Source organism: Talpa occidentalis, unplaced genomic scaffold (genome assembly GCF_014898055.3).
Source record: "Talpa occidentalis isolate TD23 unplaced genomic scaffold, MPIMG_talOcc4v2.1 talOcc4.2, whole genome shotgun sequence".
In the NCBI taxonomy this organism is placed as follows: domain Eukaryota; kingdom Metazoa; phylum Chordata; class Mammalia; order Eulipotyphla; family Talpidae; genus Talpa; species Talpa occidentalis.
The window spans coordinates 64,825,624-64,852,076 of record NW_023602073.1 but is presented as its reverse complement, the minus strand read 5'-3'; the positions used below and the strand labels follow the sequence as shown (position 1 = coordinate 64,852,076).

Below are 26,453 nucleotides of genomic sequence, written 5' to 3'. Positions count from 1 at the left end.
TTTGGAATCAAAAACCATCTTCATACCAATTTCAGGTTTTGTATTTCCAGGTGGTACATGAAAAAATGTCACACCATTTTTTGAGACAGATTTTGGTTTGGCAGACAGGGTAGAGGTCCTGTGGAGAGTGGAAAATTTTTTTTTTTTGTTTGTTTTTTTAAAAATTTTTTTGAAGATTTATTTATTTATTTATACAAGCACTGGGTACAGTCAGAAGCACGGGAAGGTGAGAGAATTCACCAGAGCCAGAGCGGAGAGTAGAACAGGCAGAGTGACAAAGTACACTGCTCAGGGGAGCAGTGGGCAGCAGGAGAGGTCTGCCCGCCATGTGGGACCCTCGCCGGTAGCCGGGATTAAACCAGCGCTGCAGAGGCTGCGGCCAGCTTCGCAGCCCAGAGCTCAACCACTGCGCCACCAGGGGAGGCCCAGAGAGTGGAAAATTATCTGAGGCCCTGTGCCTCAAGGATGAGAGCCTAAAACCCCTGCAGAGTAGGAGAGAGGGATGGTGGTCCTGGGCTCCAAGCTGCCATGTGTTAATCTTCAGGGAGCTATCTCCCTGTAGTGACAGGAAGGGCACAGGGCAGGATCTCTATGATCCTACGCATACGGGTAAAGGAGAGTCCTGGAGCCCTCGGTGGCTTTTCAGGCTTTTATTGCCATTTACCAGGTACACAGCAGGCAGAGGTGCCAGGCGGCCGGGAGGCTGGTAGGCCTCCCAGCCCCCGGCGAATCTTCATTCTTTCTGGGGCTCTCAGGCGTTGTCTTGCGGTAGCATTCTCTCTCTTCTGCTTCTCTTTCATTCTTTTTTTAAAAAAGATTTATTTGTTTATTTATTTATACAAGCACTGGGTAAAGTCAGAAGCACGGGAGGGTGAGAGAATTCACCAGAGCCAGAGCGGGGAGCAGAGCAGGCAGAGGGACCGAGGTACACTGCTGAGGGGGCAGCGGGCGGCAGGAGAGGTCTGCGCGCCATGCGGGACCCTCCTCCGATGGTCGGGGAGCAGCTGGGAATTGAACTGTCGGGGCTGCCCTATAACAGAACCAGCGCTGCAGAGGCTGCGGGCAGCTTCGCAACCCAGCGCTCAACCGCTGCGCCACCTGGGAGGCCCATCTCTTTCATTCTTCTCCTGCTCTTATTCTACTCTTGTTCTCTTCTGGTGCTTCTGATCCGCTCTCTTGCTTGTTTTCCTCTGGTGTTCTGCTGGTATCCTCCTGACTCCACCCTTAAAAGCCCAGTCTCAGCCCAGGTGTACCCACCTATGCATGCCGACACCCTACTCCAGGGACACACCATCAGGCATGCATTCAGGACGGCAGGGATCCGTCATCAATCCTAATGGTGGGAGGGCAGAAAAACCTGACAATCATTTACCCTACACTCCCCATGGTTGCGTGTATTCAACTGATAGAGGCTCGTTTAAGAGGCTTGGTAAGCCTTTTTGCCCCCTCTTCTTCTTTTTTTAAATAATGTTATTTATTTATTTGTGCATACAAGAGCTGGGGTACTGGCCAGAGGTATGGCGGGGTGAGAGGATTCACCAGAGGAGAGCAGGGAACAGAACAGGCAGATCAATGGAAGTACACTCCTGAGCGTAGCAGCAGGGGAGTCAGGAGAGGTCTGCTGCTCCATGTGGGTTCCTCCCTGGCGGTCCAGGGATTGAACTCGCGCTGCAAAGGCTGCAGAGCGCTTTGCAGGCTGCGTCTTAACCCCTTGCCCCACCAAGAAGGCCCTGGGGCCCCTAATCTATGCTTAATAAAATTTCTGTCCATGTCACTTTCTTCTTGGGCCCTAGACAAGAACGCTCACAAGATCCTGCTACTCTACTAATGTGTAAGCTGTTTTTTTTTTTTTTTTTTTAAAGATTTATTTATTTAGGGTCTCCCTGGTGGCGCAGCGGTTGAGCACTGGGTTGCGAAGCTGACCGCAGCCTCTGCAGCATCGGTTTGATCCCCGGCCACCCGGTGAGGGTCCCACATGGCACGCAGACCTCTCCTGCCGCCCGCTGCTCCCCTCAGCAGTGTACTTCGGTCCTTCTGCCTGCTCTGCTCCCCGCTCTGGCTCTGGTGAATTCTCTCACTCTTCCGCGCTTCTGACTGTACCCAATGCTTGTATAAATAAATATTTTTTTTAAGATTTATTTATTTATTTATACAAGCACAGGGGTAACAGGTCAGAGGCGTGGGAGGGCGAGAGAATTCACCAGAGACAGAGCGGGGAGCAGAACAGGCAGAAGGACCAGACCGAAGACACTGCTGAGGGTAGCAGCAAGCGAGACCAGGAAAGGTCTGTCCCGCCATGTGGGTTGCTCCATGTGGGTTGCTCCGTGGCCCGCCGGGATCGAACTGGCACTGCAGAGGCTGCGGACAGCTTCACAGCGCGGCGCTCAACCCGCTGCGCCACAGGGGAGGCCCTAATGTTTAGGTTTTATTTTGAAGAGTTTGGTTAGGGTCAACTTTTTCATGTTTTGGTCACTGTTACTCTTGTGAGTTGTCTTTTCTTGAATTTTCTCAGTATTCAGGGCCCCGGGAATGGGAATGGTAACTTCTATACCACAAGTATAAGGGAAATTTCGGTATAAGGTTGCGAGGGAAGGAGTCAGAATAGCTCATTAGAAAAAACTCTTCTGCTAAACTAAATCTGTTAAGATATGAACCCCTGGCGATGAGTGGTTATCTCTATGATCAAAAGTGTTTTAGGTGAGAGAGAGAGAGAGAGAGAGAGAGAGAGAGAGAGAGAGAGAGACTCTCCCTGATTTCAGGAAAAGTGACTCTCCAGAAATCAGGTGAACTGGAAAGTAAGCTGATGGTTGGTTGTCCTGCGGTTCATGGGAGCCACACTAACGCGGTTGCTGTTGTCAAGGCGCACAATCTCCGAGGCATTAGCACCAAGTAAATTAACGGGTCGGGAGCCCGGGGAAAGGCGAAGATGCTCCCAGCGCCCGGAAGGCGGGCGCTCCCGCGGGGCGGGCGCTCCGGGCAGACCCGGCACGGCTCTAGCTAACCCCTTTCCTTGGGTCTCGGCGGGGGCGCCCACCCAGGACGGAGGTCTCGGGGTCACGTGCACGCCAGCGGAGGGGAAGTGGGCGGCTCGGCGGCCGCCATCTTGCGGGCCTGGGGGCGGGGCGTGCGTCACGCAGGTCGCGCGCTTCATTTCCCTGCCCGTGGCCCAGCCTCGCGCCGGCTTCCGCGCTCCGCCCCGCCGCTGGCCCCGGCGGTGGCTCCCTCAGTGGAGGAGCCGGGAGCCCGGAGGGCGGGGGTGTGTGTCGGCGCGTGCTCGCGCCCTCCAACTGCCAGTCTCCGCCTCGGAGGCGCGCTCGGCCCGGCCCGGGGGCGCCGCGGGGCTCAGGGGAGGGGGCAGGTCTGGGGGCCGGGGCGGCGCGCGGCGGCCGTGGCTGCAGCGGCTGCGGCGGCGCGCTGCGGTCCGGCGTCCAGGGCGCCCCGGGGTCGGAGCTGCCGCCGTGGCCGCCGCTGCCGGAGCAATGTACCGCAGCGGCGCCCGCTCCTCCGTGTCTTCGCACCGGTCTAAAGAGAGCGGCGGGGGCGGCCCGCGCACGGGCCGCAGCTCCGGCACCTCTTCAGGCCCTTCTCGCCGCACCTCGCCGGCGCCCTCTGGCTCCTCCTCGTCTCGGACACCGGCTCGCCGGCCCCGCTCTCCCTCAGGGCACCGTGGCCGCCGGGCCTCGCCGTCCCCGCCGCGGGGTCGCCGCAGCTCCCCGTCTCCGCCCCGCGGCCGCCGGGCCTCGCCGTCCCCGCCGCGGGGTCGTCGTGTCTCCCCGTCCCCGCCGCGGACCCGTCGCGGATCCCCGTCGCCGCCGCGGGGCCGACGACTGTTCCCGCCTGGCCCGGCAGGTTTCCGAGCCGGCAGTCGGGGGGAGTCCCGCGCGGAATTCGCCCGGGACGGCCGCGGAGACCATCCAGGCGACGGCGGCAGCCGGGTAATCCCACCCTCGGCCCGACTCCCTCCTCCTCCGGCCCCCGCGCCCCGGGTTCCCGCCTCCGGAGACGCCCGCAGCCCCGGCGCTCCGCGGCCTCCAGGCCCGGACCCCGGCGCAGGCCCCTCCCCGGGGCGCCCGCTCCCTCGGGAGCCGCGGCTGCGAGTAACGGCCCCGGGCGGGAGAGGCGGCTCCAGGCACGGGCCGCTTCAGCGGAGGGCAGAGAGGGAAAGTTTGCCGGGCGGCGCCGCCCGGACCGTGCGCGCCCGGGGCTTTCTCAGCAGCCGCCGCTTCCTCCGGTCGCGGTTCCGGATGCCCGGGGCTGAGCCTGCCGGCTGGGGGCTTCGAGGCCGCGCCGGCGGAGAGCGAGGGCGGCCGCGGCCGCTCGGGGCGGACGACTGGCGTGAAAGCGGCTGCCGCTCCGAGGGGCGGCGCGCAGAAGCCCGGGCTCCGGAACGGCGACCGGCTCGCATTGAGGCGCGGCGCAGTCGGCGCTGCGCTCGCAAACCCGTTCTCTTTGCACTCCCAGCCCTGTGAGACGAGGCTGGTACCAGCTGAGGAGCCCAGAGGGGCCCGAGCCGCCGGGGGAAGGGCTCGCAGCTAGCAGGGGTGCAGCTGCGCTGGCGCTCGGGTCTGCCTGCTGCCCACGCAGGAGATTGATTTACGCTTCCCTGCCAGAGGGAAGAAGTTGCCTGTGGGCTGGATGCGGCCTCACTTGATGCCAAGTCTAATAGCGGCTCTGGGCAGGGTGTGGTGTTTTGAAATGTGTCGTTCTTTGCAGGGCATCGATCTTTTTTAAACCTGTGTCATCATTTTCCTTTTTCTACTTTTTCTAAACCTGTTGAGTGATTCCCAGCGTATCCCAGTGCTCTGGGTAGTCTTGGTCCTGGGTGAATTGACTCGTCTTTGTTAAAGTTTTCGTAGTTAAACAGGGATACTCTTGAGTGTTTGTCGCTACAGAGGAAGCACTATTAGTCTCCATGACTTCCTGTCCTTCTCCAAGGTACAGTTTCTTGACTGGAACCTTCTCTGTCCTGACTGACATCACCCATTGCTCAGTCAGAAGCAGTGATCATCTGCCGACTTCCAAATCTGATGTGTGAGATTAACTTGATCTCCCTGTGCTCTACCGCCAAAATACTTCCCCGAAACTCTGCATGTCCTTACCCTAGTTTATTACTTCCCACCTGGATCATCACATTATACTCCCTTACATTCCTGTTTTGTTCTCCTCCAGTTTATGTCTATGCAGCAACCAAAGGGACATTTTAAAACCTCCATTTCATATATCTAGTAGACTGACATCTGCCATGTGGTAGGTGCATTCTGGGCAGTGGGAACATAACAGTGAGCAAACCAGACTGCCCCACTGCCCTCATGGAGTTTACATTCTTGCAGTTGGAGTCAGATGACAAGTAAGAGAAGCAAGATGTTCAGTGTAATTAAGTGCTAAAAAAAAAAGTTAATAGTTTTTGATAGGGTAGCCAGTGAAGGTCTCCTTGGAAGTTTGAGTTTTTATGAAGTCCTGAAGGAGATGAGGGTGTGAACAATGCTCATCACATCCAGAGGAAGGCTGTAGTCAGATCACATCATTGCCCTGCTTAAAACCCTCCTGTGGCTTCTTAGTACATTAACAATAAACTCCACATTCCTAGTTGTGACTTCGAGGTACTTTCTACATTTTGCTATAGTCACACAGCCTTCTTTATTACCCAAACAGGCTAAGTTCGTTATAGAGCTTATTTTTACCTGAAACATCCTTGCAAGGCTAACATTCCATCCTCAGGCCTCAGGGTAAATGGTATCACCTCAGAAAAGCTTTCTCTTCACTGTCCTACCTGAAGTAGATCTTTTTTCCACATTTATTTCATGTCACCATGTTTTAATGACTTTATAGTAGGGATTGCTATCAGAAATACTTTTTTAAGACCTGTTTTTGGCTTGCATTTTGGAAGTATACATCACTACTGTTTCCATGCCCAGTACCAACTGATGAGAGAATGAGAGGCCAGTGATTTGGGAGGGTGGGATATATAATAGACTTTCATCAAAAAATGGTAATTTTTCTTAAGTTCTTTAGTTTTTTTTTTTTAAGATTTATTTATTTTTATTTTATTTATTTATACAAGCACTGGGTACAGTCAGAAGCGTGGGAGGGTGAGAGAATTCACCAGAGCCAGAGCGGGGAGCAGAGCAGGCAGAAGGACGGAAGCACACTGCTGAGGGGAGCAGTGGGCTGCAGGAGAGATCTGCGCGCCATGTGGGACCCCCCTCCTGTGGCCGGGGAGCAGCCGGGGATCAAACCAGCGCTGCAGAGGCTGCGGGCAGCTTCGCAACCCAGTGCTCAACTGCTGCACCACCGGGGAGGCCCAAGTTCTTTAGCTTTGTAGTAGTAATATACCATAGGCATTTGTCATCTTGAAGCACAACAGTGACTAGAAAGAAAAACATTTTTAGGTCTAGGAATATCTTGGTCCTGTTGAATGTTACATTTATCTTTTACTTTTGTAGAGACGCTCTCCTGGTCTGCGATCTGACTCTTTGGAACAGAGCTTAAGGATCACTGTTGGAAATGACCACTTCTGTGTTGGCATACCTGAACGGCGGAGGCTAAGTGATCGACTTGGATCACCTGTGGATAATCTGGACGATGTGGACAGGTAGGCTTTACCTTTCACTGAAAAAGGGCACAATGTTGAAATTGTTGAAAATAGAATTGTTGTTTTCTCAATGATGTCTTTGGAAGTTATGCCCTCTGTTCGTAGAAAAGATGATATTGGAAAAGACTTTCTAAGTAAGGAGAGTATATTGATATACCTTCTTTTGCATAAGAATTAGTAGAAGTAAGGGCTTGAGTTTAGAGGATCACTTGGTCTGGATGAAAGGGGAAAGCTGAAGAGACAGAAACAGAGACCTCATGTTAAAAGTAGCTGAGATGGAAAAAAAAATAACTGAGATGATAGATTGATTCTAAACTATAGCTAGGGTTTACGTAACAAAAGATGGGGTAAATGGGAGTCTTTTTTTAGTGGTCTTGTTTTCAGCTTATAAATTCTGAAATAGAGATTCAGAAAGAGCTTAGATAAATCCATGTCTAAATTTTTAATATACGTGTCCTTATTAAAAATACAAACTTTTTTTTTAAGATTTATTTATTTATGCATACAAGAGCTGGGGTACAGGCCAGAGATGCGGGGGGTAAGATAATTCACCAGAGACAGAGTGGGGAACAGAACAGGCAGACCAACTGAAACACACTGCTGAGGGGAGCAGCAGGCGAGACAGGAGAGGTCTGCTTTGCCATATGGGTTGCTCTTTGGCTGGCCGGGGATCAAACTCGTGCTGCAGAGGCTGCTTGCAGATTGCTTCATAGTGCGGTGCTTACCCCCTTGCGCCACCAGGGAGGCCCTAAAAATATACACTTTAATAGAAAGTTAGACATATTTAAAAATGTCAGTTTACAGTACAACTACTGAATGCTGAGAAAGGCCAGATATATTCTATAGCTTATCAAATGTATATTTCATATATTAGAAACTATGGGAAGTCACATTAGTTGTTTTCACCTCACAAATGTGAAAAATAAATACGGATGTATAGGGAATACATGCATCTGAGAGCTGAAATTTGTGTCATGGTCTTGGCGTGGCATTGGGAGTTTACACTAGTGATCACTAGTAACAATGAGTTAATAATGTTATTTCAAAGTGACACTGTCTATGCATACCATAAGCAGGAAGGTGGGGACAGCTGGGCGGGACCAGTACTGCCACTGGTTTATTTACTTGAAAGCTCCAGGCCTTGCTGGTGAATTAAGGCAGGACAGTTTTGTGTCATTGAACACTGACTTATGAAATGAAGATAGGTGGGCTTAAAGATGTGTCACAATATCAGTTAATCAGGCACAGCCTAGCTCTTCTGCCTTTATTTTGGGAGATGATTGAATAGGCAGTCTGAGTATGTGGTGCATGATGTGATTCTCTTCCTTCCTTGATCAGGTTTTGAGGTAACTAGCATTTCCTCTTGTGAGGCCTAGGGTGTCACATCCCCTTTCTCTGTGTGCTTTCAGCAGCCAATTGTCTTTTTTTTTTTATTTATTTATGCATACAAGAGCTTCTGTCTTCTGTGGCCTGGTTTTAGTGCACAAGAATTATCCACACAAACCCTGTGGAGCAAGAAAGCAAGAGGCAAAAAGTCCAAAGGCCTGGCACCTCCTTTTAGAACCTTGATCTCACTTTCTCTAACACAGACTCTTCTTTCTGAAATATATGATTCTAGAAGACTACTGCCCAAACTCCCTATGAGTACAGGCCAGAGGTGCAGGGGGTGAGAGGATTCACCAGAGACAGAGTGGGGAACAGAACAGGCAGATTGACTGGAACACACTGCTGAGAGGAACAGCAGGCCAGGCAGGAGAGGTCTGCTACGCTATATGAGTCAGCTCCCTGGCCAGGACCGAACTTGTGTTGCGGTGGCTGCTGATAGCTTCATAGTGCTGAGACTCAGCCCTTTGTGCCACCAGTGAGGCCCCCCAAATGTCTGTTTTGCATGTGTTCTTCAGATAGCCAATAATCTGGTTATAAGTTACAAAATTAAAGTAATCTTCATAGGGAGTTTGGGGCAGTCGTCTTCTAGAATCATATATTTCAGAAAGAAGAGTCTGTGTTAGAGAAAGTGATATTAAGGTTCTAAAAGGAGGTGCCAGGCCTTTGGACTTTTTGCCTCCTGCTTTCTTGCTCCATAGGGTTTGTGTGGATAATTCTTGTGCACTAAAACCAGGCCACAGGAATGTTGGCTTCTCTGGATGTCTTGTGACAGTGGGTCCAGTCTTAGCTACACCCTTTGTATGTAGGTGTGTGCTTGTTTATCTTTCCCTGGGACCTAGTATCTTTCTCTTCCTTGATTGACTTAGATTTTACATCAGGATTGGGATATCATTGACCTTACCTTGTCACCAGCCTTCTGTGTAGGATTGTAACTTACTCTTTTTAGGAAGGGGGCATGAACAGGTTGTGTGAAAACTCTTGCCTTCTAAAGACTGGTAAATTGGATGTGAATTTGCCTTGTTTATTGAAGTACTCTCTGCACATTACACTTTCATTCATGGAATTCTTACCTTCTAAGTCCTTGCCTTGAGAAAAGGTTGAAGGTGTAGGGCATTTTTCATGTGCAGTTTGCCTTAGGGGAAAGACAGAAGCAAATTCCATTCTTGGGGCATACTGGGGGATCAGAGGAAAGGAACAGGCAAGTTGGGGCTCTTGGCATACTTTTTTTCCTTACTTTAGTCAAACATTTTTTTTTGAAGATTTATTTATGCATACAAGAACTGGGGTACAGGCCAGAGATGTGGAGGGTGAGAGGATTCATCAGAGAGACTGGGGAGCAGAACAGGCAGATCTACTGAAATACACTGCTGAGGGGAATAGTGGGCGAGACAGGAGAGGTCTGCTGCGCCATGTGGGTTGCTCCCTGGCCGGCTGATGAATGAACTTGTGTTGCAGTGGCTGCCAATTACTTGATAGTGCTGTCTTTAACCCCTGTGCCACCAGGGAGGCCCATAAACATTCTTTTTTTAAGATTTATTTTTATTTATACATACAAGAACTGGAGTATAGGCCAGAAGTGTTTGTGAGAGGATTCACCAGAGATAGAGTAGGAAGCAGACCAGGCAGATCCACTGAAATACACTGCTGAGGGGAATGGCAGGGGATGTCTGCTGTGTCATATGGGTTAGCTCCCTGGCTGGGGATGGAACTTGTGCTGCAGTGACTGCAGATAGCTTCATAGTGCTGAGATTTAACCCCTTGCGCCACCAGGGAGGCCCTGCAGCTTTTTTTTTTATTTTTTATTTTTTATTTTATTTTTTTTTTATAGAGGCATGTTTTATTTATTTGTTTGTTTGTTTGTTTGTTTTGTTTATACATGCACTGGGTACAGTCAGAAGCGCGGGAGGGTGAGAGAATTCACCAGAGCCAGAGCGGGGAGCAGAGCAGGCAGAAGGACCGAAGTACACTGCTGAGGGGAGCAGCGGGCGGCAGGAGAGGTCTGCGCGCCATGTGGGACCCTCCTCTGGTGGCCGGGGAGCAGCCAGGGATCGAACCGGCGCCACAGAGGCTGCGGGCAGCTTCGCAACCCAGCGCTCAACCGCTGCGCCACCGGGGAGGCCCTGCAGCTTTTTTTTTTTAAGATTGATTTATTTATGAATACAAGAACTGGCATACAGGCCAGAGGTGTGGGGGTGAGAGGATTCACCAGAGACAAAGTGGGGAACAGAACAGGCAGATGTCCTGAAATACACTGCTGAGGGGAGCAGCAGGCGAGACAGAAGAGGTCTGCTGCACCATGTGGGTCTCCTCCCTGGCCAGGGATTGAACTTGTTCTGTAGTGGCTGCAGATAGCTTCATAGATTGCATCTTAACCCCTTGCGCCATCAGGGAAGCCCCCCTGCAGCTTTTTGACCTGTAATTAATTCATGTGCTTACAATTCTCCTATTTAAAATATATAGTTCAGGAGCTATGGTAGAGCATTTTTTTCTTCTACCATACCCTTAGAAGAGAAACTCTGCACACATCTGTTACTGTCGTCCAATTCCCTGCCTTTAGCTATCACTAAGTACTCTCTATCTGCATAGATTTGCCTGCTCTGAATACTTCATGCCAGTAGACTTATACAATATGTGGACCTTTGTGACATACTCCTTCATTGAGCATCATTAAAAATTCATTCATGTTTATTGCCAGTAATATTTCATGGTATTTGTGTAAGTGATGAATGGATAAATGGGTGTGTTAAATCTCATTTTTGGCTCTGATAAATAAAGTTGCTCTGATCATTGATGTACAAACTGGTGTTGTCATGTGTTTTTTAACTTATTATATTTGTAAACAAAACAGTGGAGAATAGTACAGTGCACTCCATTTACCTTTCACCCATATCCTACAATCATTTTTTAAAAATAAATAGTCTTGGGTCTCCCTTGTGGTGCAAGGGATTAAGTATCAGCACTATGAAGCAATCCGCAGCCACTGCAGCACGGTCTCCAGCCAGGGAACTAACCCTGGTGGCAGAGCAGATCTCTCCTATCTTGCCCACTGCTTCCCTCAGCAGTGTACTTCAGTAGATCTGCCTGCTCTGCTCCCCATTCTCTCTGGAGAATCCTTTCACCCTCCTGCACCTCTGGCCTACAACCAGCACTTGTGTGCATAAATAAATAAATTTTTAGAAAAAAACGTGGTAGACTATTTTAGAAAAGAGTTGAATTTCGCTAAGGCTTTCAAAGAGAGTCTGACACTGGACTATTCTTGGCTCCAGTAGATGGGGCCCTTCTTGGGACTCACTTCTACTGTGGCAAGTTCTCTCTGGGGAAGGAGGGAAGGAGGATGTGAGCTTCTAATTGGAAACATGATTTCTGTCTGTATTTACATGATAGGTCATTTTTTTAGTTTTATATATTTAAGTTTCTATTTTTTTCGTGTGTGTGTTTGTGTTTGTACTTTCCATCTCTTGCTGAAGACTGCAATTCTGAACTGACACTTCTGAGAGCCATCACATTTTTTCTAGCTTCCTGCTATTAGTGCTGGATTAGACCTGGGGCTATCTGTCATTTGGTGGCTGGCATATTAGAGTTCTAGTGGGGAGCTGAAAATGGGAGCATGGGCAAAGGGACTCTTGCCATTGAGCCTGTTTATCCCTACAGGACTATGATCAGAGACTTTGTGGTTGATGCTTATGGAGTGACTGAACTCATCTATTCTTCCCTGCAATCAGCTGTGAGACTCCTACAGAGTAAAATGTTTTACTCTGCCTGTGTTTAATTTCAGAGATTCTTGATTCATTCCTATTCTTTGTTATTTCCTACTCCATCGAGACTTTAAAATCCTCCTGATTCTTGGGGAGAAGAAGAGTAACTTAAATCTGGATTCCCACAGGTGGCATTTATTACAAAGGAGGTGATAAAGTTAATGCTGCCTGGTCTTTCATCAAGCTATTCATCAATGTTGCCCAGGTCTAAAATTGGAAGACAGGCACTGCTGGAGGGTTGTAACAAGAGGCAACTCTTTGATGCTTTGCTAACTTGACTCAGAGGTAGAAAATCAAGGATGAATAAGCAGAGAAAAGCCATTTCTTGGAATCCAGTAAACAAAAGTAGCTCCTGATCATCTATATATCTAACAGGTTTCCTGGTGATACTGGTGCTGCTAGCAGCAAAGAGTTAGAGCTTAGCTAGGGTGGAATTGTAGAGGCTGAGGCTCTTTGTAGCCTGTCAGTGGTGTTTTCACGGCTCCCAGTACTCTGCATCCCCAGTGTCTTGTCAGAGAGATGCGCCTAGGAAGTCCATCTGGGTAGCTTGGTCATAAGTCCCCTTCCTTTTTTCTTCTTTTTAAGATTTATTTGTTTTTACAAGAACTGGGGTACAGGCCAGATCTGCGGGAGGGTGAGAGGATTCACCAGAAACAGATCCGGGAACAGAACAGGCAGACGGACTGAAGACACTGCTGAGGGGAGCAGTGGGTGGGACAGGAGAGGTCTGCGGCGCCATGTGGGTTTCTCCCCGACAGGCTGAGAATCGAACTGGTGCTGCAGAGGCTGCGGACAGCTTCACAGTGCTGCTCTCAACCCACTGTGCCACCAAGGGAGGCCCTATAAGTCCCCTTCTTAGAGACTGAAGCTGCTGTGCACCAGAGAAAGGGACATGCCATGTCTACGCATAGGCTTGTTCTCGGGCTCCATGATCACTGTCTCTTGCCCTAAGACTGTATTGTACGGCTTTGTTGCCAGTTATCAGTCTCTTCGCCTGTCTGGCCTTGCTCCTTCCACATCTGTTATATTCAGTTGTGCTTGTCTCTCCTCAGGGATGACCTGACTGATGATTCTGTCTTCACTCGAAGCTCCCAGTGCCCTCGAGGTCTTGAACGCTATATTTCCCAGGAGGAGGGGCCTCTCAGTCCCTTCTTGGGACAGCCTGATGAGGACTATCGAGCAAGAGAGGCTTTCGTGCATCATTCTGACTATCGTCCCCACATCAGTTGTCACGATGAGCTGCTGCGGGGAGCAGAACGGAGTCGAGACAAACTGAAAGGCTCCTACTGTCTCCGACCTGAGGAAAGGAGCCGGGAGGCCAAGCGGCCCCGTTACGACGACACAGAGAAGATCCACTGCAAGGGAGATGATCACCCCAGCTACCCGCCAGGGATGCGCAACTATAGACAGCGTAGACGAAGCCCGAGCCCTAGGCTTCTGGACCCTGAGTTTCGTGAGCTGGATCTTGCCAGGAGAAAACGAGAGGAAGAGGAGGAACGGAGTAGGAGTCTGAGTCAGGAGCTGGTGGAAGTTGATGGTGGTGGCACTAGCTGCCCCATCCCTGGATTGTCAGGTGTCCTACCTGCCTCGGGGCCAGCATTTTCTTTACACCGGCCTGAGGAAGGCTCTGTGATGCCCAAGAAGTCCATTCTGAAGAAGCGGATTGAAGTGGACGTGGAGCCTACCATGCAGGTCTCTGCTGTATTTCTTCAGGGTCTCTTGGCTAATCCCTCCACTACCTTGAAGCCTGCTTACTGTGCTGGGGTCTGAGTCCCTGAGGCTATGTGGGTAACATGTGCTGCACCAACATTGTCATGCCTATGAGCTGCACCTCCCAGAACTGTCCAGAGCAATCTGTAGGTTCCAAATGCATTAGTAGAGGGCTTCTGTTGTCATGGTTGGGCTCTCTAAGCAGACCTTTTGGCAAGTATGCCTTATAAGTTTTTTCTCTACATTGGCTACTAGTCCTGTAGGAATCTTAGAATGTGGGTGTCTTGGGATGACGCTTATAAGGGCATAGGAAGAGATAATCTGTAATTTCCTTATCTCTTCAGAGAGAGGACAGAATGTATGAGTGGGAGGACGCTGGATCAGAAATGAGGTGTTTCTGACTCTGGACCCACCTCTGCCACTAAATTGCTATGTGATTTTTAGCAAGTCACCTCACCATTCTGGGCCTTGATTTCTTCTTTCCCCATATTTATGAGTGTGCTCCCCAGCAAGAGCACTGTCTGTAGGAACCTAAGGTGTCTGAGTAAGTGCCTCAGGGAACCATGGGAGACGAATCAATTAGTTTTTCAGAACTTCCTGGACCTGCTTCAACCAAAGCAGCTCCACTTTTATTTTATTTTATTTTGTCTTATTTTATTTTTAAGATTTATTTATTTATACATACAAGAACTGGGGTATAGGCCAGAGGCGTGGTGGGTGGGAGGACCCACCAGAGGCAGAGTGGGGAACAGAACAGGCAGATCAGCTGAAGTACACTCCTGAGGGGAGCAGTGGGTGAGTCAGGAGAGGTCTGCTGGTGCCATGTGGGTAGCTCCCTGGCCGGGGATCGAATTCGTACTGCAGTGACTGCGGATTGCTTTATCGGTTGTGTCTTTACCACCCCTTATGCCACCAGGGAGGCCCAGCTCTGCTTTTAATGTGTTCATTTCTTTTTTAAAGATTTATTTTATTTATACAAGAACCGGGGTACAGGCCAGATGCACCGGAGGGTGAGAGGATTCACCAGAGACAGAGTGGGGAACAGAACAGGCAAACTGACGAAACACACTGCTGAGGGGAGCAGCAGGCGAGACTGGAGAGGTGTGCTCGCCATGTGGGTTGCTTCGAGGCCGGCAGGGATTGAACCGTTACTGCAGTGGCTGCGGACAACTTCATAGTGCTGCGCTCAACCACCTGCACCACCAGGGAGGCCCCTTAATGTTTTTCTTTTGGTGATTCATAGAAAAGAAAACAAGCTTGGGGCATCTTTAAAGTACCTTTGTATTCTGTTTCCTTGATAAGGGTTACAATAAATGGACAAAAGTAAGGATTTACCTAGCCTGCCTATTTCCTCTGCTATAGTAGGAACATCTGGAGAGATGAATGCCTAAATCCTAAACCTGACTAAGGATTTGCTGTCCTTTAATCAATTCTTCATTTTCCTACTAATTCCAGAGATTAAGTATTTATCTCATTGGTATTTTTTCTGAGATTCTGTATAAAGGCTAAATTAGTTATGTTTGTCTTTTCAGCTTGAGAGTTTTGCCAGCAGTAACAGTTCCAGGCAGGATCACCCTCTCTACTCTGCACACTCGTCCCTTCCACTAAGTGGTGCTATTGCTGCTTTTGCCTCAGAGATTGAAGACAATAAGGGAACTATGGTAGATACTTCGTTGAAGGAATCTTCATGTAACCCGTACCAGTGGAGTCCCCTCCCTGGGCTGCCCAAAGAGAGTAGTCCTCTGAGAGAAAAGTTTGGAAGTTTTCTGTGCCACAAAGAGAAATTGGATATGAAGGCTGATGGTTCTGAGCGGCACTCAGACTTTTTGCTGCCCCATGAAAGAGCTAGCCAGGATGGCAGTGGATTTTCTCGTATTCTGAGTATGTTGGCAGATACTACCAGTACACAAGAAAAAAGGCGACGTAGTTTTCCAGACATTGAAGATGAGGAGAAATTTCTTTATGGGGATGAAGAAGAGGATTTAAAGGCAGACTCTCCACCAAAGTCCCTTGGGGTCTCTGAGAGTGAAGTTATGAGGCAGAAAACAAGCTGCCTACCCACTCCAGTTCCAGGTATAAAGCTAGAATCTAGAGAAGAGACTAATCCAGAATATGCCAAGATTCATGATTTGCTCAAGACCATAGGGCTGGATATTGGGGTAGCAGAGATTAGTAAACTGGCTGTACGCACCCAAGAACGACTTCATGGCAAGAAGCCATCACGCTCTTCATCTGATCGCCGTTCTTCAGCTGACCATCACTTCTCAGCTGAACGCTGTTCTTCAGTTGACCATCGGTTCTCAGCTGATCGATGCTCCTCCGATCCTCACAGACTGGAGAGCCGGGAGGCACACCATAGCAATACTCATTCCCCCGAAGTGTCCCATTCAAACCCAGTCTCCCCTGTGGATCCTTATCTTCTCACAAAAAAAAGTCCACCATTCCTAAAGTCTGACCATCCAATGGGTATTATTGCAGGACAAGATGTGGTTGGCAGTGGATTTCAGTCATCTGTTGCAGTCAGGTGTATGTTGCCGTCAACTGCATCTACCCCAGTTAGACTTCCACACCCTGCTTCTTTATCTCAGTTTCATGTGCCAAGGGCCTCTCAGTTTGCTGCAGCTCGTATACCTCCAAACTACCAAGGATCTGCCATTCCCTCTGCCTCCTTTGATGCCTACAGGCATTACATGGCATATGCAGCCTCACGGTGGCCCATTTACCCCACCTCTCAACCATCAAACCTCCCTCTCTCTGAACCACACAGGGTGATTCCAGTCACCAAACAAACTACTCGTAGCCGTCCCAATCTCCGTGTGATCCCCACTGTGACTCCTGATAAACCCAAACAGGAGTCTTCAGTGCTAGGAGCAGTTCCTTCTGTCCAAGTGCCTGTCCAAGTGTCTATCCCATCACTCATAAGATATAATCCGGAGAAAATCTCTGATGAGAAGAACCGTGCTTCCCAGAAGCTGAAGGTGAATATTAACTTTTGGTATCTTATCTCTATTATTTTAACGTAAATTTCTATTTATCTTTTATTTTATTTTTTTTTAAAGATTTATTTGTTTATATAAGCACTGGGTACAGTCAGAAGCGCGGGAGGGTGAGAGAATTCACCAGAGCCAGAGCGGGGAGCAGAACAGGCAGAAGGACCAGAGTACACTGCTGAAGGGAGCAGAGGTGAGACAGAAGAGGTCTGCCGGGCCATGTGGGGCCCTTGCGGGCAGCCGGGGATCAATCTGGTGCTGCGGAGGCTGCGGGCAGCTTCGCAGCCCAGCGCTCAACTGCCGCGCCATTGGGGATGCCCCTCTATTTATCTTTTAGAAGGAGCTAAAAGTATGTAAGGCCCTTTTACTTTAAATTATTTGGAGGTTTTTCTCACACGTTTTCTTGTAAGGGCTAAACAAAAATCTTGGTCTTCGTTCCCACTATAATTGCTAAACTCTTGTTTCCTTCATGATCTAGATTAAGGGTCTTAGAACACTATGTGCAGGAACTGAGAGCCTTGAAGTCTTCAATATGACCTCATCACGTGGTGGGGAACCACCCAGATTGCATTGGGTGAGGGCAAATCAGTAAATCTGTTGTATCCCAATGAGTTTTGGATCTTTGTCATAAAGTGATTATGGAGTAAAAACTAATAGCTAGCTCTTGCTTGGTAATTAAAACATGCCAAGAAACAACCTTTGCTTATTCTTATTTATCTTAGCATCCAGGAGTAAAAACATATTTTTTTTGGTAAGATTTATTTATTTATACATATAAGAACTGGGGTACAGGCCAGTAATGCAGGGGATTGAGACGATTCATCAGAGAGTGGGGAACAGAACAGGCAGGCAGACTGAAATACACTGTTGAGGGGAGCAGTGGGCGAGCCAGGAGAGATCTGCTGCACCATGGGGGTAGCTCCCTGGCCAGCCGGGGATTCGAACTCATGCTGCAGAGGCTATGGATAGCTTCACAGTGCTGTGCTTAATCCCTTGCGCCACCAGGGAGGCCCATACTTTTATGACATTTTTTTTTGAAGCAGTTTTTACACATTCTGGGTTTCCATGCCATAGGAAGGGAACAGTGGCTGGGGTAAAGATATAATATTCCTGGATGTTTTAGAGCAGTAGGGGAAAATACAGAATTGAAGATTTTCTTTTTTTTTTTTTTTTTTTTTAAAGATTTATTTATTCATGCATACAAGAACTGGGGTATAGGGCCTCCCCGGTGGCGCAGCGGTTGAGTGCTGGGTTGTGAAGCTGCCCGCAGCCTCTGCAGCGCCGGTTCGATCCCCGGCTGCTCCCCGGCCACCGGAGGAGGGTCCCACATGGCGCGCAGACCTCTCCTGCCGCCCGCTGCTCCCCTCAGCAGTGTGCTTTGGTCCTTCTGCCTGCTCTGCTGCCTGCTCTGCTCCCCGCTCTGGCTCTGGTGAATTCTCTCACCCTCCCGTGCTTCTGACTGTACCCAGTGCTTGTATAAATAAATAAATCTTAAAAAAAAAAAAAAAAAGAACTGGGGTATAGGCCAGAAGTGAGGTGGGTGAGAGGATTCACTAGAGACAGAGGGGGGAACAGAACAGGCAGATCTACTGAAATACACTGCTGAGGGGAGCAGCATTGCTGAGGGTGAGACAGGAGAGGTCTGCTGCACCATGTGGGTTGCTCCCTGGCCAGCCGGGAATCAAACCCGCGCTGTAGAGGCTGCGGACAGCTGCACAGCGCATTGCTCAACCTACTGTGCCACCGGGGAGGCTCAGAATCGATTTTCAAATGAAAAATTAAAAAACATTGTTAATTTCAAAGTTCTGTAATACTCATTTTGTTTAGAAAATAATAGGTATACATTTTGGTTTGCTAATAAAATAATTAGACCTGAGAAAAGGAAGAATTTGAGGGCCAATTTAATTTTTTACTAGTTTAAAATAAATTTAGCTAATTCCTTTGGAAGATAAAAAAACACTTCCTCTTAATTTTCCTTTGTCCTTGGATACCCAGAACATCCATTATTTTATATTATTGAAATCTTTTGGGAAGGAGGAGGATAGTTTTTTTTTTAATAGTAAAGCTTTTTTCTTTTTTTTAAAGATTTATTTATTTATGCATACAAGAGCTGGGGAACAGGCCAGAGGTGTGGGGGGTGATAGGATTCACCAGAGACAGAGTAGGGAACAGAACAGGCAGACGGACCAAAGTAAACTGCTGAGGGTAGCAGCAGGCAAGTCAGGAGAGGTCTGCTGCCCCATGTGGGTTGCTCCCTAGCTGGCCGGGGATCAAACTCGTGCTGCAGAGGCTGCATACAGCTTCATAGTTTGCATCTTAACCCCTTGCTCCACCAGGGAGGCCCAGGGTAGGTTTAATAAAGATTAAACTTAAGACTTCAGAGGCACTATTTAGAGATTTGGTGTTTTTTCTTTACTTTTCCTTTAAGAACTTAGTATTTAACTCAGGGGTAATAATACAGATTTTGCACACCAGATCATTAAAGACAAGCCCCCGCTTGTTTTTTCTATTAAAAAGTAATAATATATTTGAAAGATCATAAGCTTTTTTTTTTTAAAGATTTATTTATTTATACAAGAGCTGGGGTACAGGCCAGAGGTGTGGGGGTGATAGGATTCACCAGAGACAGAGTGGGGAACAGAAAAGGCAGATTGACCGAAGTACACTGCTGAGGGGAGCAGCTGGCAAGATAGGAGAGGCCTGCTGCACCATGTGGGTTGCTCCCTGGCCCGCAGGGGATCGAACTTATGCTGCAGAGGCTGCAGACAACTTCATATGTTGTGTCTTAACCCCTTGCGCCACCAAGGAGGCCTGAAAGATCATAAGCTTTAAGACTATACCTGGATTTTAAGTCTTATTCTGTGATCTTGGATATATTACTTTATCTTTAATAACCTCAGTTTTTTTTTTTTTAAAGATTTATTTATGCATACAAGAGCTGGGGTACAGGCCAGAGATGCAGGGGGTGAGAGGACTCACCAGAGACAGAGTGGGGAGCAGAACAGGCAGACTGACTGAAATACACTGCTGAGGGGAGCAGTGGGTGAGACAGGAGAGATCTGCTGCGCCATGTGGGTTTCTCCCTGGCCTGCCAGGGATCGAACTCATGCTGCAGAGGCTGTGTATTGCCTCATAGTGCGGTGCTTAACCCCCTGCGTCACCAGAGAGGCCCAATAACCTCAGTTTTCTTACTGTAAAATAGAGATATTGTCACAAGGATTAAATAAGGTGATATATATAATGCAACTAATAATATGCATCAGCCATAACATATTAGTTCCGTGTTGATAGTTTCCCTTTGGACACAGAATCACTAGATTTGGTGGCTATCAAAACAATACTTATGTGTATGGGCAAAAAACTTGAGGCTGTATTTGTAACTAATTGTATAACAAGTTTTTTTTTTTAATATTTATTTATTTATTTTATTTATGCAAGCACTGGGTACAGTCAGAAGCGCGGGAGGGTGAGAGAATTCACCAGAAACAGAGTGGAGAGCAGAACAGGCAGACTGTCGGAAGTACACTGCTGAGGGGAGCAGCGGGCACCAGGAGAGGTCTGCGCGCCATGTGGGACCCTCACCTGGTGGCCAGGGAATTGAACCGGCGCTGCAGAGGCTGTGGGCAGCTTCACAACCCAGCGCTCAACTGCTGTGCCACTGGGGAGGCCCAGCTATTATTTTTTTTTTTAAGATTTATTTATTTATGCATACAAGAGCTGGGGTACAGGCCAGAGCTGCGGGCAGTGAGAGGATTCGCCAGAGACAGAGTGGGAAACAGAACAGGCGGACCACCCAAAACACACTGCTGAGTGAAGCAGCATGAGAGACAGGAGAGGTTTGCTGCGCCATGTGGGTTACTCCCTGGCCGGCCGGGGCTCGAACTCGTGTTGCAGAGGCTGTGGATTGCTTCATAGTGCGGTGCTTAACCCCTTGCACCACCAGGGAGGCCCTAACACGTTATTTTAATTTCTGTTCTATAGAAAAGTAAAGCATCCCTACAAAGGGTTTTTTTTTTTTTTTTTTTTTTAAAGATTTTATTTATGCATACAAGAGCTGGGGTGTAGGCCAGAGAGGCGGGGGCAAGGGGGTGGTGAGAGGATTCACCAGAGACAGAGTGGGGAACAGTACAGGTGGATTGACTGACATACACTGCTGAGGGGAGCAGTGGGCAAGACAGGAGAGGTCTGCTGTGCCATGTGGGTCACCTCCCTGGCTGGAGATCAGACTTCTGTAGTAGCTGCAGATTGTTTCGTAGTGCTGACATTTAACCCCTTGTGCTACCAGGGAGGCCCCTGCATCTATGCTCTTTTTTTTTTTTTAAAGATCTATTTATTTATGCATATAAGAACTGGGGTAAAGGCCAGAGGTGTGGGAGGTGAGAGGATTCACCAGAGACAGAGTGGGGGACAGAACCCGCGGACTGGCTGAAATACATCGCTGAGGGGAGAAGGGGCAAGTCAGGAGAGGTTTGCTGCGCCATGTGGTAGCTCCCTGGCCAGGGATCGAACTAGTGCTACAGTGGCTACAGGTAGCATCATAGGTTGCATCTTAACCCATTGCGCCATCAGGGAGGCCCAGCATCTATGCTTTTGACTGCTAAATGTAATCTAATCATCTGATCATGACACTGAATAAATGTCTTTTAAAAAGAGTTGCTATCAATAGCTTTAGGTTAATATTGATAGTAAGGTGCTTCCTGCATAGCATAATACTTTCTGGACAATGTAGCTCTATAAAGAATAATTCTCTTATGGAATTTAGATTGAAATGAACTATTGCCTTGACAAGTCAGAGCCTCTGTTCAGGCATTTGAATCCTTGCATTCAGATATTATCTAGCATGAGGGATTCGGGAAGATAGTAGAAGAAAAGGAAGAATATTAGCAACCGGAGAACTCTTCCTGTTCTATACTTTTCAGGTTATTGAAGAAAGGGAAAAACTAAAGAATGACCGGGAAGCTCGTCAGAAGAAGATGTACTATCTCAGAACTGAGTTGGACCGACTTCATAAGCAACAAGGTATCAGTCACTTCTTTGCAGATATTCTTCACAATTCTTAGCATTTTACTATAAATGGTTTCTGACTTGATGGTTTAACTTAATTTTTCAGCTTTACAGTGGTGCAAAAGCAATATGAATTCTGTGGAAAGTATACTTTGAATTTCGTTCTTTTACTAGGTTAGTGACATGTATGGTATGATACTCATGTGAAACTGGGCAGCAGCAATGAGCTGTGTAGCTCAGTCATGTGATCATAAGGGTAAATAACTGCTATTCTATAGGACTGTTTTTCACTTTCAGTACAGTATTCAATAAAATACATGAGATATTCAACACTTCACTGTAAAATAGACTGATGATTTTACTCAGCTGTCAGGAAATGTGAGTGTTCTGAGCATGTTTAACATAGGGTAGGCTAAGCTATGATTCAGGAGGTTAGGTATATTAATGCATTTTCAAACAGTGATATTTTCAACTTACAATGAGTTTATTGGGATATAAACCTATTGTGAGTCAAGGAGGATCTGTATACTTACACTATCACTTTCCCCCCCCCCTTCCATTATATATTTGTATATATAATTTTTCTTGAACTCTTTGAGAGTAAGTTGTAGGTATGATGACTCTTTACTCGGCAATGGTTCAGTGTGTATCCTAACAACAAATAATTCCACTTGCATAACTGTAATACTCTTATCAAAATTAGGAAATAAACAGTAATACAGTTCTAGATTAATGATCTTAGTCATACTTTACCAGTTGTCCCAATAATGTCTGAAAGCACAGGAAAATGCAGGTTTATGTGTTGCATTAATTTGCCATATTCTTTTAGTTTCTTTTAATATATTATAGTTCCTGAATTGGGGTTCCCTGGTGGCCTAGGGGTTAAGTCTCAGGACTATTACCTAGATGGCCCACTGTGATGGACTGAGTTTGATCCCCGGCCAGGGAGCTAACCTACATATGGTGCAGCAGCCCTCTCCTGTGTTGCCCGCTGTGTATTTCAGTAAATTTGCTGGCTCTGCTCCTCTCTCTGTCTCTGGTGAATCTTCTCATTACCCGTACCTCTGGCCTACATGCCAGTTCTTCTTTGCAAAAATAAATAAAATCTTTAATAATAATAAAAAAGTTCTGAATCTATTTCATGACACTAACAATTTAGAAGAGCAGTCGCAAGGCCTCACTGGTGGCACAAAGGGTTAAGATACAACCCATGAAGCTGTCTGCAGCCACTGCAGCATGAGTTCGATCCCCCGGCCAGCCAGGGAGCAACCCACATGGCGTGGCAGACTTCTCCTGACTTGCCCGCTCCTCCTGTCAGCAGTGTACTTCAGTCAATCTGCCTGTTCTGTTCCCCACTCTATCTCTGGTGAATCCTCTCACCCTTCACACCTCTGACCTGTATACCCCAGTTCTTGTATGGATAAATAAATCAATCTTTAAAAAGAAATAGAAGAGGGCCTTCCCGGTGGCACAGCGGTTGAGCGCTGGGCTGCAAAGCTGCCCACAGCCTCTGCAGCGCTGGTTGGATACCCTGCCGCTGGCGAGGGTCCCACAGGGCACACAGACCTCTCCTGCCGCTCATTGCTTCCCTCAGCAGTGTACTTCGTCAGTCTGCCTGTTCTGCTCCCCAATCTGGCTCTGGTGAATTCTCTCACCCTCCCGCGATTCTGACTATACCCAGTGCTTGTATAAATAAATAAATAAAATCTTTTGAAAAAAAATAAAAAGGAAGAGCAGTGGCATGCTTTATAGAATGCCCTTGAGTTTTGGTTTGTCTTGTGTTTTCTTTAATTTCAAGTTATGTATTTTTGTATAACACAGGCAAAAAGATGGTCATAATATCACAGAAATGATTGAGTTCATATCAGGTGTTGATTTGATTTTACTATAGGTAATGTCAACTTTGATCATTTGGCTAAGGTGGTGCCTGCTGGTTACTCTACTGTAAAGTTATTATTTTACCTTTTTTTAATAGATAGGTATCATAAAGGGGAGATACAGTGAGACTATGTAAATATCTCATCCCTCCTCAAACTTCTGCCTGCTCATTTCAGCATTCATGAATGTATCTTGCCTACATCAGTTGTTAATATGATGGTTGTTAAATAATGATTTTCCAATTTTATTATCACTTTTACCTTGTTGACTTTGTGTAAGGAGGAACTTTCTACCATCTTTTTCTCCCATTTATTTATCTATTTATATTAGTGTGAATTCATGGATTTTTCATTCAGGAGGTTGTATTTTATTGCCATCATTTATTTTCATGAGCAAATTGCCCTAGATTTGATCAGTCCTTCAAAGTTGATTCTTTGTCCTTTTGATATGTCCCCATCTTTCGAGTACTTTCTTTTTGGCATGAAAAGATGTTCCACAATGCCTTTTTTTTTTTTTTTTTAAGATTTATTTAGTTATGCATACAAGAACTAGGATGTAGACCAGAGGTGAGGGGATGGGGGGAAGTGAGAAGATTCACCAGAGACAGTGGGGAGCAGAACAGGTGGATCTACTGAAATATACTGCTGAGGGGAGCAGTGGGAGAGACAGGAGAGGTCTGCTGTGCTGTGTGGGTTGCTCTCTAGCCGGCCGGGGATCGAACTCGTGCTGCGGTAGTTGGTGATAGCTTGATAGCACTGTCTTTAACCCCTGTGCCACCAGGGAGGCCCACATGATGCCTCTATTGATCCCATTCTTCATCTTTCCTCTTAGGAATTCACTTATATAATGAGAAAAGACCATAACAAAGTTAAATCCTTAGCTAATTAACCCTACACATCCTTTTATTCCATAGAAGCTTTACCTAAATTAATCCATGTGGAGGAAGAGTCTTAACTAGCTCTTAGAAATTTATTTGGGAAAAGAGTTTTTGACCTAAAGGCTTAAGAGATTACTATTTATGAATAGTATGCTCTTCTTTGTGTTTTGTTGTTGTTGTTGTTGTCACTTGAATACTCAGGGGAAATGCTGCGTAAGAAACGAAGGGAAAAAGATGGCCACAAAGACCCACTCCTAGTGGAGGTGAGTCGGCTTCAGGACAACATTATGAAGGACATTGCAGAACTTAGACAAGAGGCAGAAGAGGCAGAAAAGAAGCAGTCTGAACTGGACAAAGTAGCTCAGATCTTGGGCATTAACATTTTGGATAAATCACAGAAGTCATCAAATGACAGTAAAGAACCTACAGAGAAGCCTGGGAAAGCAGAAAAATCTAAGAGCCCAGAAAAAGTGTTGTCCTCTTCCAGCAGCAAGGTAAGAACCTTTCCATTTCTGTTATACCTTTTATTCCCATTGATTCTTCTGAAACTTTCTAAATAATCATTTTCTTAGCTTCCTTTTCCAAGTTGTTCTTACTCTTGTTTTCTTTTTTAAAAAATTTATTTATGCATACAAGAACTGGGGTACAGACCAGAGGTGCGGGAAACAGCAGGCAAGACCAGAGAGGTCTGCTGTGCCATGTGGGTAGCTCCCTGGCCAGGGATCAAACTTGTGCTGCAGCAGCTGGTGATAGCTTCATAGTGTTGAGATTTAACCCCTTGCGCCACCAAGGAGGCTCCTTACTCTCTTGGTTTCTTAAGGCAGAGATCAGATTATGGAACTTCCCTTCAGAATTTTAATAGTCCAGGCCTCCCTGGTGGCTCAAGGGGTTAAGCACCACACTGTGAATCAATCTGCAGCCTCTGCAGCACCAGTTCGATCCCCAGCTGGCCAGGGAGCAACCCACATAGCGCAGCAGACCTCTCCTGTCTTGCCTGCTGCTCCACTCCCGTCAGCAGTGTACTTCGGTCAATCTGCCTGTTCTGTTCCCCACTCTGTCTTCTGGTGAATCCTCTCACACCCCGTATTTCTGGCCTGTACCCCAGCTCTTGTATGCATGAATAAATTTAAAAAAAAAAAGAATTTTAAGTCCCCCTTTGTCACATAGTAGAATCTAAAATCCTCAGTGTTCATCCAATGCCCTCCATGTTCCTGTACTACATTTACTCTTTTTTTTTTTTTTTAAAGATTTGTTTATTTATTTATTTATACAAGCACTGGGTACAGTCAGAAGCGCCGGAGGGTGAGAGAATTCACCAGAGCCAGAATGGGGAGCAGAGCAGGTAGACTGAAGTACACTGCTGAGGGGAGCAGCGGGCGGCAGGAGAGGTCTGCGCGCCATGTGGGACCCTCCTCCGGTGGCCGGGGAGCAGCCGGGGATCAAACCGGCGCTGCAGAGGCTACGGGCAGCTTTGCAACCCAGTGCTCAACTGCTGCACCACCAGGGAGGCCCTAAAGATTTATTTTTTTAATTATTTTTTTAAGATTTATTTATTCATGCATACAAGAACTAGGGTATAGGCCAGATGCGCAGAAGGGTGAGAGGATTCACCAGAGACGGAGTGGGGAACAGAATAGGCAGATTGACTGAAATACACTGCTGAGGGAAACAGCGGGAGAGACAGGAGAGGTCTGCTGCACCATATGGGATTCTTATTGGCCAGCCAGGGACCGAACCCATGCTGCAGAGGCTGCGGACAGCTTCACAGCACTGCACTCAACCACCGGCGGCACTGGGGGAGGCCCAGATTTATTAATTTTGGGGGCCTCCCTGGTGGCTCAAGGGGTTAAGCACCGCACTGTGGAGCAGTCCATACCTCTGCAGCACTAGTTCGATCCCCAAGTACCCAGGGAGCAACCCACATGGCGAAGCCGACCTCTCCTGTCTAGCCCGCTGCTCCCCTCAGCAGTGTATTTCAGTCAGTCTGCCTGTTCTGTTCCCCACTCTGTCTCTGGTGAATCCTCTCACCCGCCCCCGCACATCTCTGGCCTGTATCCCAGCTCTTGTATGCATAAATAGATAAATCTTTAAAAAAAATTATTTCTTTTTTGCATAGAAGAACTGGGGTATAGGCCAGAGATGTGGTGTGGGGGAAGGTGGGGGTGGTGAGAAAATTCATCAGAAATAGAGTGGGGAGCAGAACAGGCAGATCTACTGAAATATACTGTTAAGGGGAGCAGCGGGTGAGACAAGTGATGTCT

General features: G+C 47.6%; 1 protein-coding gene across 6 annotated transcripts in view; it reads left to right on the top strand.

Moving 5' to 3' along the window:
- The first annotated feature begins 3,479 nt into the window (after nt 1-3,479).
- Nucleotides 3,480-26,453, top strand: part of ZNF318 (zinc finger protein 318) — a 44,975-nt gene continuing 22,001 nt past the window's right edge. For all 6 annotated transcript variants that reach the window (XR_008553220.1, XM_037519762.2, XM_037519761.2 and 3 more), the window contains exons 1-6: nt 3,480-3,935; nt 6,444-6,592; nt 12,786-13,425; nt 14,976-16,421; nt 21,353-21,452; nt 24,394-24,686. Coding sequence is in view for 5 of the 6 variants with exons in the window: in XM_037519762.2 (XP_037375659.1) it covers nt 3,480-3,935; nt 6,444-6,592; nt 12,786-13,425; nt 14,976-16,421; nt 21,353-21,452; nt 24,394-24,686 (3,084 nt within the window). In the remaining variant the exon portion in view is untranslated. The remainder of the gene's footprint in view (nt 3,936-6,443; nt 6,593-12,785; nt 13,426-14,975; nt 16,422-21,352; nt 21,453-24,393; nt 24,687-26,453) is intronic.